This window comes from Parasteatoda tepidariorum, chromosome 1 (assembly GCF_982258835.1).
Source record: "Parasteatoda tepidariorum strain Cologne lab strain chromosome 1, Ptep-v5.0, whole genome shotgun sequence".
NCBI lineage: Eukaryota > Metazoa > Arthropoda > Arachnida > Araneae > Theridiidae > Parasteatoda > Parasteatoda tepidariorum.
This window is the reverse complement of record NC_141755.1, coordinates 104,454,532-104,466,563: the sequence shown is the minus strand read 5'-3', so window position 1 is coordinate 104,466,563 and position 12,032 is coordinate 104,454,532. Positions and strand designations below refer to the sequence as shown.

The window sequence follows — 12,032 nt, the reverse complement described above, 5'->3', positions numbered from 1 at the left end:
TTGCCAGACGTAGTATTTTTTCACCAAAAAAAGGGGTTTGGTATTTTTCGTAGTATTTTTTTAAAATGTGGTATTTTTTATTTATTTCTTTTTATTTTCATTTCCTAAAACAAAGAAAAGTGCCACTCTAATTTTGAAGTAAAAAACAATTTTTGAAATAATCCAACAGTTTATTTTCTATTATTCACTGTATCTAATGATGATTGAGAAAAATAAAAGTTCGTTTATACTAGTAGACATAAATTTCTTATCTTTTCAGCTGCCAAAAGGTATAAGTCCTAAAATTTTTATGATGCTGTCATTATTTCATTAAATACTTACGTTTTTATTTACACATCCTGTACATATCTTGTTTTTTTGCAGAGTTAACACCTCGAAAAAAGACTTTATACACTTTTCTAATTAAAATAATAAACCAAGAATTTTAAAAACTGATGTATCAAAAAACATTAATTTTCTCAATTGCTGTATTTTGGACTTAACCGCATTGGCTTCTGAGCGACTCATATATGAGTCATTCTCACAAAAACAGCCATTTTCATGTCCCCAGTATATTTTATGTTTGTTTTACAGCTTACGGAAGAAAAAAAAATTCAGGAAAGTGTCCTTCAGAATGCAAGCTAACAAAAGAATAAAAATAAGATTATCAATTTTAATTTTTTATTTATTTTAGGTAATTAAAATATACCAATATGTCATTCCCTCACTTGTCCCCACTGCTGATTTAAAAAAAGAAAAAAATTGTTTCTGAAGCAAATTTTTTCTTTTTACAAATTCGTGTTTTTTATTTCAGAATACTGAAATATAGAATTCAGAAAATCAATTTTAAATTTAATTTCTGATAAAAATATTAACACAGCACTACTTTAAACTTTGTCCCCAGTGTTTCGCGTCATTCCCTCACAACAATGTTCTTATCACCTGTAATCTTCATAGAATAAAAATATTTTAATAAAAACTTCAGAAGTTAGCAACTGGCATCATAGAACAAAATTGCAGTATGTTTCCATCTTCCACTTAAAGAAGCATTGCTGTGGAATAAATTTGAATGAATCAAACCAGGTAAAATTTTTTACATTTGTCATTCCCTCATGTCATTTTTTAGAGTAAAATAAAATACAACTTCATCGAGAAAGTGGATAATTATCTGTTGCCTTCTTAGATGAATATAATTGTATGTGATTGACTTCAGAAATTAATTAGGCCTAACTGTTATTTTCAAATTTTATTGAATTCGTCATTCCCTCACTAGTGTATAAAGTGAGGGAATGACGCTGAAGTGAGGGAATGATTCAAGATGAGTATATTATTAAATTTTTTTTTGTTCAATCGTGCCAGCCAATTTTATTTCTCAAACCTGTAAAAACTATTTAATATATAAGACTAAATTATAATAAATATTAGATATACTTAGTATGTTATCATTTTCAAACTTTAGGTAGATGTAACTTAGATAAAAACATGTATTAAAATAAAATATCATTCCCTCACTATTAGTGTCATTCCCTCACTTTTTAAATAGTGAAAATAATTAATTTACTTATTAATTAATTTGAAAAATAAATTTAAAAATTAATAAATTAATTTATTAAATTAATTAATTTATTTATTAAATTAATTAATTAATTATTAATTGTTATAAATTAATTATTTAAAAAAATTAATTAATTTAAATATTAAGTATAATTTATAGGATATATACTTTCTTTATAATGCCATTACATATTTCTATTAATATAAAAAGTTTCAGAGCTTTTTATTCACTTTACTTTTTTGGGATTTTATGAACTGAAAAATGACAGTTTTCGTGAGAATGACCCATATATATAAAATTAAAGACTTTTCTTTTTAAGAAGAAATTGAATTTTAGTCCAAAACATGCAAAATCTACATATGAAGCTATCATCGCCCTTTATGAAATATGTTTCAAATAATGCGTTTAAACAATTTTCGACAAATGAATGACATGATAAACTACATAACTTATTTACATTTTAATAACAGTTTCTGATGTTTGGCGAGAAAAGCTATATAATACAGAATACAGCTTTCTTTTTCATAAATAATACTTCATCAAATTGTTTCATATTCCTTATCTCATAGAACAGAATGTCTACTAACTTTGAAGTCGAAAATCAAATATGAGAAACACATTCATCACAATGTTTGTTTATTCTTTAGCAACCTCTGAATCCTCTTGGTTCTCTCGATGATTTTCATAACTTTGTCTTTCAGCTAGTCATTTTATAAACGAAACTTCACACAACACATAAAAAAAAATGTCTTGTTTGACTTTCTATTATTTTTTAACCGCTTTCCCTGATTATCCCGAGTAAATTCGGGCAGAGCAGAATTCGTCAATACGTTTTGTTTAATCGCTTTTTTATTCGGCCTGGAGCAAAACGAAAAATTACAATAATCTGCCGCGATTGAAAGTTTGGAATTTTTGCTTGGGAAGAGTTTTGCTATTTGTGGGACTGCTGACGTGTTTTATGCAATTGTACACTCTATAACAAAAAAAAATCGACGCACCAAGAAGCAATCATCCGATTGCTTTGAAATTTCGTATGCATGAATGTTTTGAACTGATATGGCTGGAATGATGCCGACTGGGGACGTACGGTCTTTAGCGACGAATCCCGCTTCCAACTGTGTCCTGACGATCATCGAAGACGTGTTTGGAGACGCACAGGGCAGAGGTGGGATCCTGCCTTCACTATTGCACGCCACACCGGCCCTCAACAGGGCATTATGGTCTGGGGTGCCATTTCCTTTGACAGCCGGACCCCTTTGGTCGTCATTAGAGGTACACTTACTGCACAGCGATACGTCGACGACATCCTAAGATCTGTATTGCTACCGTTCCTCTTGCAGCACCCTGGGCTGATTTTTCAGCAGGACAATGCCAGACCACATACGGCACGTGTTGCTATGAACTGTCTGCAAGCTTGTCAAACTCTTCCTTGGCATGCCAGATCACCAGATCTCTCTCCCACCGAGCATGTCTGGGATATGATGGGAAGGTGATTGCATCTGGCACGAAATGTTGATGACCTCGTTCGAGAATTGGGTCGAATTTGGCAGGAAATACCGCAAGAGAGCTTTATCGGTCTATGCCACGCAGTGTGGCAGCTTGTATCCAGGCTAGAGGCGGGTCAACACCTTATTGAACTTGTTACTGTAACTCTGCAATAAACGATTCAATTGTTCGGAAATTTTAATCATTTACCATTCTGTACATTGTCTTCCTATCCACCAATTTTCGTTTCAATCGGATAACTCCTTCTTGGTGCTTCGATTTTCTTGTTTTAGAGTGTATATACGATGATTTACACAGAAAAAAATTCTAAAAAAATGGCGTTCGCGAGCGAAAATGAAAGCAACGCAGATGATGAAGATGTGAACATATACAAAGACTAATATTTAACTTTTTTCATTTGCCCGAGATCATTTGAGATAGTAAACTGATGGTAAATTAAATATTTTTTACGCATAAAAAGAATTAAAATTTCAACTTAGAACGTGTGTATTATATTTTGTTTAGTTCCTTGTATTTATTAATGAAATTAAAAAATAATAATAATAAGTTGATTTTTTAGCATTTCTTCTTTTAAAAAAATTGTTAAGGTATTAATTGTAATGTTATTTGTAATGTTATTTCATATTGTTAATTGTAATGTTAATTGTTAATTGTAATGTTATTTCATATAAGCAATGGCACTCAAAACTTTCTTGAAAGTCAAAGTTTTCACAGTTTCTTAAAAAATAGTTCATTAGTTGGCAAACATAGTCATTCACTGATTGGTCAAATTCTCGAAAGTGTGAGCTGGCGTTTTAATCATCTGGGTTCGAATTCTGTCCTCGTGTTGCAGATGGAGTTGCGTGAAGGGATGCGTAGGACACGGAAAAGTCATTGGAACTAGTCTGGGAAATGAGAAGGCGGAAGCTGTCCAGCACTGCAGAGAAGGTGTTGCTGCGGCATTCAATAGGTAAGGTCTGGCCATGAGTGTTGACGCACTTCCGAAATCAGCGGGATTCATTAAATCAGGAATTTGCAGTCTTGATATTTTGGAAGGTGATGCATCTTAAAATAAAACTTTAATTAGAAGGAGAAAAATAATCACAAAGTTAATTTGACGCATCTTTAGACGAAAGAAAGCTATAAAACTGACAGATAGGAAATAAAATGATCTTGCTATTGAATCTGGACTTTAAAATGAACAAGTAGAGGAGAGTCGGGTATTCCCGCCCAGCGGGTGCCCCCGCCCAATGTCAATTTCATATTTATAGAATATTTTTTCAAGTCAATGGGCCATCGGACATTAATTGTTATATTGATAAAAGATTATTTTCAAAGTTTCAAGTATTTATGCAGCTGGTAACATGGTAAACAATAGTTTTGAAAATATGTTGAATACAGTAGTCTTGAAATTAAGAAAAATTGGTTGAATGTTTAGATTAAACTTCATTTTAGTACTAAAAAAATAATTTTTTCTATACATACAGCATTAGAGTATGTAGTCTTAAGTTTAATTTGCACGAAGAAAGAAGTTTATATGTGAGAAATTGTTCGAGTCATTACAAATTTACAAAAAAATTGGATTTCGGGGGTAGTCCCGCTCACATGAATGTCGGGCATCACCGGCCAATTTTATATCGTCGATAAATGTACGGTTGCAAAGATTATCTTTTTTGATTGCTTCAAATTTGAACGTTATATGCATTTTTAACAACAAATATTGTTGTTATATGATTGTTATTAAATGATAGAGTTCACTAAAAGTATATAAATATGTAATAAATAAAATAGATTTGTGATAAAAATGATAAATGAGGTTTATCTATTGTCAATATATTGGTCATTTTCATTTACACCTGAAAAAACAGCCAAAAAACATAATTTTTGTAACTGGGCGGGGCTACCCGACACATTTTGAAACGAGCTGAAAAACATGTTTTTTTAAATTTCTAATTTTTTAAGTTAAACTATTCTTTTTTTGGTTTATTCTTTTTGCATTATTTAATTAGATGGTAAAACAATAGAAACATACAAAAATATTGATTATTAGGGTAGAAGAGTGGGGTCAATTGTAACATTTTTTACTTAACTATTTTTATCTAACAAAAAATCCAATATATTATTAGTATTAATTGACAGACGAATAAAGTAGACTATCCTCTACTAGAAAAGAAAATAAATACCTAATTTTAAATGTTATTATATTAGTTATTAACAATTTTTGACAGTCGAGCACTTGTTACAATTGTCCCCACTTACGGGGTCAATTGTAACAGTTCATAAATTCAACTAAAACATAGTTAATTATACATAGTATCATAGTTGTGACATATTTTTTTATTGATCAAAATAGTAGTGATATTTTAGGAGTCAAAATAATAATGAGCAGAGACCTAAAGGGTTAAACTTTAAGGGGTTAAAAATTTTAATTTATGCTGTGAAAGGTGACAAATAAAATAATACACATGCAACATAATATAAATGATATAGGAAACTATTGGTGGTTCTTAAAGACTTAAGTAATGGTTTGCAAACATAAGATTATTTATTTTCAGCCGTTACAATCGTCCCTTTACTTATTGTTACAATTGTCCCCAAGACGCCATTTCAGCTTCATTTGTTAAAAACAATGCTAGTTAATTAGTAAAACTAATCTTTTTTTTTATTGAAATGTTAAATAAGGTGTCCACTTACATATTCGGTTACTAATTTTTATTTGTTTAAACAAAATTACTTTGTTACAATATAATATTCTAATACCAAAAAAAGTACTTGCGTGGCGTGAAAATATCTTTTGTGATCTAACTCTTTCAAAAGTACATAAAAATGATTGCCATCAGGGGTGTACATGTAGATTTATTAAATACACTTTGTGCGCCACCTAAGAACCAAATCTAGAACCCGACACTCGAAATTTTTGCTCTGTTACAATCGTACCCTGTTACAAATGACCCCACTCTCCCCTACTCAATATTATTCAGAAATATAAGCAATACTCCGGGGCTACACGACCGAGTGGGCGGGGCTACCCGACTCTCCCCTAAATTATACAAATAACTACAGTCCCTGGCCAAATTATTAGATTATGATTCTATGTAAAATCTCAATTATCAAGTGATACTATTCAGCTTTATTTTTTTTATGCGACTGAAACCGGTTTGAACTTGCTTTCGTTCGTGTATCAATCAGTTAACATTGTAATGCAATACGTTAAAAATAAATACAAATAGGAAGTAGATAAAAAATCTCCTGAATAACAACGCATTACACGTATATTTAATTATAAAAGTATTGCCCATAAACTCGTGCAAAACATGTAATTATTAAAAAACTACAGTGAGTCTAATCATTTGATCTCATTATTATAATACACTAATATAATACCTTATATAATCAATATTCTATATTTACATAACATATCGTCTAAATTTATCCGATCGTAGAATTTATAGTATATATCGTCTAATTTAACCTATTGATACACGAACGTAAACAAATGCAAACCGGTTTCAGTCACGTAAAAACAAAAAAGCAGTACCTGATAATTAAGGTTCTACATAGAATCTTATAGTGCGTCTAATAGTTTGGCCAGTTCACTGTATTTTAAAAAATACAATCATTTAAAACCGCTTCTCTTTTAAGTTGGTGCGTTGTTATGGCCCTGTAAATTGCATAGTATTGTACCTTAATTAATAAAATTTCCTTCGATGGTCTTCATGATAAAATTAATGAAAGTTATAAAGGTAATTTTTACTTGCGAATTATTTGTTTATTAAACGTTATTTTTTTGTTGTATTTATTTATCATCCTTTATTATACCAAAATGTTTTTATAGTCAATTCGCTATAACTCGAAGTACGATAACTCGAATATTACTATAACTCGATTTTTTTATGAGGTCCCGACCCTTTTATCTTCAATTTCATGTTAATTATTCTCGATTACTCGAATTTTGCTCCTTTTAATTCGACTTTTTTTGGATCTTTTAAAGCAAGAAAAAAAACATAGGAGCTGATATCTTGCCCCTTCCTTTGCAACACACACACAATGTCTTTCGTATTCTTCACGGAGAAGCTAAAGCTGTCCCTCTTGAAGTATGTGAACAGTGGTTAAATGAAACGTTACCAAATTTACTTAAAGGATACAGTTAAAATGATGTTTTCAATATTGATGAAATGGGTTTATTTTTTAAATGTCTTCCAAATAAGACTATGATGCTTAAGGATGAAAACTGCTCAGGGGGTAAAATGAGCAAGGAACGTTTGACTGTCCTAGTTGGAGGAAATGCGTCTGGGTCAGAGAAATTGTCCTTACTTATTATCGGAAAATACCGAAATCCCCGATGTTTCTAGAATGTAAGAACGTATCCTTTGGATTACAAGTCTACCAAAAAGTTTTGGATGACATCAGTTTCATTTGAAGACTATGTAAGAAAATTGGATCGGAAATTCTTCGCTAAAAAAAGAAAAGTGATACTCTTTATGGATAAATGCACAGCGCATAGTGATCTACCTAATTTGAAAGCAGTAAACTTGCAGTTTCTCCCGCCAAACACAACAGCAAAGTTGCAGCCGATGGACCAGGGTATCATAAAGTACTTCAAACAGTCTTATCGTAAATGGCTTGTCAGAAAAATGATCTTAAATATTGTAAACATTTAGAAGATTTGTAATTAATGAGCATTAATTAAATAATCCGACAATATTTTGAAAGTCCAAAACCGAAACTAACGGTAAGTCGAACTTCCGATACGTCGAAGTTTTTCGTCTGCCCTATCAGATTCGAGTTATCGCGAATTCACTGTATTAGGTATGAAACATTCTATTATTAAGATGTTTATTAAATGCAAAATAATAACCATTTATTATATTTTTTTCTATTAATAACATGACATGTATAATTAATAGTCATTCTACAAGTATTTAATAAGTTGCATTTGCTTTTTGCATTAAGATTTATGTAAAACAGTGTTTTATCAACATATGCAATCGAAATAACAAATACAAAATTGTAAAGTGATATAGTGTTTGGAATTAATTCCTCGCTCTTTTACAAAATAATCTCTTCTGCAAAAAAAACGTCATAAAATCATTATGAAAAACATTGCTTAAGTTTTTATAGTAACCAAAAATTAAATGGAAAATTTTAATTTTAATTTCTTCATTTTATAACAGTTGTTGAACAGCCAATCCAATGTTGGGTTTAATACTACTAATGGAAACATTTTCCCCGACCCGCCCTTATTTAGGGCATACGGGTAAATGTTTATTGAGATCAAAAAAATTCAGAAAACAGTACAAAATACACATCAGACATGACAACAGCCCATGAACATGATTGGCACAGAGCAGCAAAAATCATGTTAGGTGATAAAACATTAAAACAGCAATATATTAAAAGTGTCAGTTAAAAGAACAATTTAAAAGATAAACGTGCAAAATTTACAAAAGAACAATATAGTATAACATTTTACAACAGTACTTTTAAAACCAATTAAATAGTACAAAAGTAATTGCAATAAAATTGGAGCAAGTAAAAGTAGAAGAGTTTATAAAAGACATAGTAAAAGTTATAAAACTATGCCATCAATAAAATTGAGACACCCAAGCTGGAACGAGCAGGTTCCGAGACTATTAAAGACCGTCCACCAATACATACTGTAAAGTTTGTTTAATAATCTTTTTTATGATATTTTTGCAAGTCAGGTTAGCATAGCATTGATGTTGACTAATATTATTAAAGTGATTGCCCCGGAGTGTCAGGAATTGAGAACAATTCATTAACAAGTGATCAATAGATTGATATTCACCACAGTAATTACATTCTGGATTTTTGTGGAATGATTTATATTGGTGTTCTCCAAACACTCCGCGGCCTGTTAAAAATTGATTGAGATAGAAGTTTGCTTGTGGTCTATTTTATTTCGGGTCTTTAAAGAATTTGAATGTCTGCCTCCCTCTCTCGGAACTCCGCCATTTCAGCCCCCGACGCTTCATACAATATAATTTAACCTGAGTTTTAATTTGGGCAACCACTACTAATGTTCAACTCCGTAGCCTCGCAATTTTGAACCCGATTCTGAAGACAAGGGATCTCCTGTGTCAAGTATTGGGCGAAATTTGCCTTCGTGGAGGACTTTCTGATGGATTTAACCCGCATTTGCGTTGCATTGAGAGGAAAACCATGAAAATCTCAAATGGTTAGCCGGACGGCAAGGGGACTCTAACCCATGATCCGTCTACCACTGAGGATATTTTAAGTCAGCACTGTGGTGCGGATGCGGAATTCGTATAGACCAGCCATTGCTGAATTCGAACCCGGTTTACCTCATTGGAAGCCAAACGCTCTATCCCCTGAGCCATCCCGGTTTTAATTTTAAATTTGTACGTAACAATCTTTTTCTAGTGAGGAAAAAAATGATTGAGGGATTATCGAAGAAAGTTGGCGTGTGAAGTAAGTAGGAGTCAAAAACCCCCTTGTTTAGCATTAAGATTCAATTACGTTTTTCAATCAATAGCTGTTTTTTAGGTAAGGGAGTTTTGATTGGTGACACGTGCGTCGTGTCTTGGCATTCCTTGGAAGCAAGTGTGCTCAGTTACAGCTGTGTAGTCAGTTCCATGTTTTTAAAATGTTCTAGTTTTACAAATCGCCCGCCGATCGTTTTTAATCGTCAAAAAACGTGTCTGCCTCATACATTCACCGGCAGATTTGTAAAGTTTACGAAGCTTCCTACTGGTATGCTGACAGGAAATTTTGCTGCTCCACGACAATGACTTTCTCCGCAGTTCAGCTTTAATGGATTCTTTTGGCTGAGAAGTTTTGGACAACCCCTCAATACAGACAAGACCTCGCGCTAAGTGATTTTCATACATCATTTCGGCGGAAACCAGTACAACGATGCATCGATATGACGTGAAAACTGTCGTGACATGTTAGCAATCGGAGCTGGCGGCAAGTTACTATGAATTGGGTATTCTAAATCTAGTTGTAAGGTATGGTAAGTGTTTAAGCAAACTTGGCAACTATTTTGAAGAAGAGAAAAAAAAGAGAAACGTATGTAGAATTAACACTAAACATACCAACACTTTACAATACAATACAATGCAACATGCATTCTATTGTATTGTATTGTATGTTCAGTGTTAAGAAATAAATTTGCTTTGTGAAAATTTCCTCCCGATTAGTTTTAGTTTTCAAACTGTTCTTACTTGAAAAACAGCCCTCGTATTTCAGTCTAAATTTTCCTTATTAGTTTCGTTAAAATTCTGAAAAGAAAAAAAAAAGTTTAGATACCTTCTGTTGTATCACTTTTGGATTCTCCACCGGCTTCCCTTTTTTTCAGCCGTGTGGGTTTCAGTATTTCTTCGATGGAATATCCTCCACTAGAACTCTTCGCTTTTGAAGGTCCGGGGTTCGAAGCTGGTGGGCTATTTGGCGGAAGTAGATAAGATGGAAACGATGAAGACTGGGCTCCTGTGAGAAAAAAAATTTGTGGAAAATATTATGCATACATTCAGTACATAACACGCAGTGTCTACAAACACAGCCTTTACATTCATGCTTGTTTCATAAATGCAACGTGTTGAGTAATGACCACCCTAAATATATTGTATTTTCAAAACGATATCTAAATTAGAGTCGAAAAACTGTGCTCATTAGGAGTCTTATATTAATATTGTAACACTCTCGCTGCATATCCTTACTGGGATGCATTTTTTCCTTTCATTTAAATGTGCAACCCGCTTTTTTCCCGTTCATGATTTCATTTCGGCTTATTCTGTGATGTTTAATTGTTTAGTCAGATCTGTGTTAACAGATGGCGTTAGTTGTCATTATTACTGCGTTCGTGATTCATTATTTCGTACCATTTTGCGCTCTCTTTTCGAAGCTCAAAGAAATGTAGCAGGAAGCGTTTCGCGAATTGTATACATTCTTGGCAATATTTACGACACTGACAACAATTCTGATTCTGATTTCAAATATATTAATGATAGTTATAGCGAAACTGAAAAGAATCTCTCGAATTCTTCTACGGTAAATTTAGGTAAATGTTTTGTAATTTTCATGCTTGATCTTTCCGTTTTATAAAATAAATCATAATTTTCATAAGATTATTTTTCAAAATTTTACTTCAACATGATTGTTTTTTAGTTTTAATTTTCCGACGACTTTTTGTTATGATTCTATTATATATTTTTAAAAGCATTTATTGCATATTTTACTCTAAAATATATGTAAATTTGAAATACGCTATGCAATTTTTAAACCTCTTTTGCTAAAAATAAAAATACGCAGAAAGAGATTTAAGCGAGGAAAAAAAAGAAATATAGCTATTCTAAGCCTAACGAATCACACTAAAGGCGAGATTGAAAACATCAGAAATTGCTTAATTACAGAGGGGGGGCGCAAATTATTGCGCTGAGATAAAATAAAATACGCATTTGTAGTACTTACCAACGGGAGGGGGAGGTTCATCGAGAACAACATGTCCACTGTTCCTGAGTATTCTATTAATAGAAGAAACAGAAGGGATGGAGGTGTCGTCACATACTCTCTGATTTCGCAAAAGATCTCGAATCTCCCATGCAAAGATCGATGGATTCTCTTGCTTGTATCGGAGAATTTTTCTCACAACATGAGGAGTTGCCACTTGCTGAAACAAAATAATACAATTATTGTATAAGAGGTTAAATGTCCTTTTTTTATTCATCTTTTGAGTAAAACTGATTTTCTTCACATTAATGGATGATGTTTTCAATAGGAATGTAAACAATAACAATCTCGAGCTCGGCACCTACTCTAGTTCCGGTTAAAAAGTTTGCAGCTGCTTACTACATGTTATTCTGATAGGCGATGTTTTCAAACAGATAATTTTGTTTTCAATAAAAGAAATAAATTAGAAAATTTCTGAGCTCAAATCTGCCGTATTTCATAAGATATTAATGTTATTATGTAATTCTGGGGAGTTTGGAGTGAAAATTTGTTTTAGTTATTTTGTTATTTATTATTAAAA

General features: G+C 32.1%; 2 protein-coding genes across 3 annotated transcripts in view; one reads left to right on the top strand and one right to left on the bottom strand.

The window, feature by feature from the left end:
- The window catches only part of GramD1B (GRAM domain containing 1B), a 158,038-nt gene that overhangs the window by 12,260 nt on the left and 133,746 nt on the right, over window positions 1-12,032 (top strand). The gene's annotated exons all lie outside the window — the stretch shown is intronic.
- Window positions 1,978-12,032, bottom strand: part of LOC107437326 (paired box protein Pax-2-like) — a 65,911-nt gene continuing 55,856 nt past the window's right edge. The window contains exons 4-7 of one of the 2 annotated variants that reach the window (XR_015428688.1): window positions 11,474-11,672; window positions 10,313-10,492; window positions 3,698-4,084; window positions 1,978-3,636 (exon numbers count right to left, since the gene is read on the bottom strand). Coding sequence is in view for 1 of the 2 variants with exons in the window: in XM_016049266.4 (XP_015904752.3) it covers window positions 3,795-4,084; window positions 10,313-10,492; window positions 11,474-11,672 (669 nt within the window). In the remaining variant the exon portion in view is untranslated. Of the gene's footprint in view, window positions 4,085-10,312; window positions 10,493-11,473; window positions 11,673-12,032 lie in introns of both variants that reach the window. The other variant, XM_016049266.4, reaches the window with a different exon arrangement.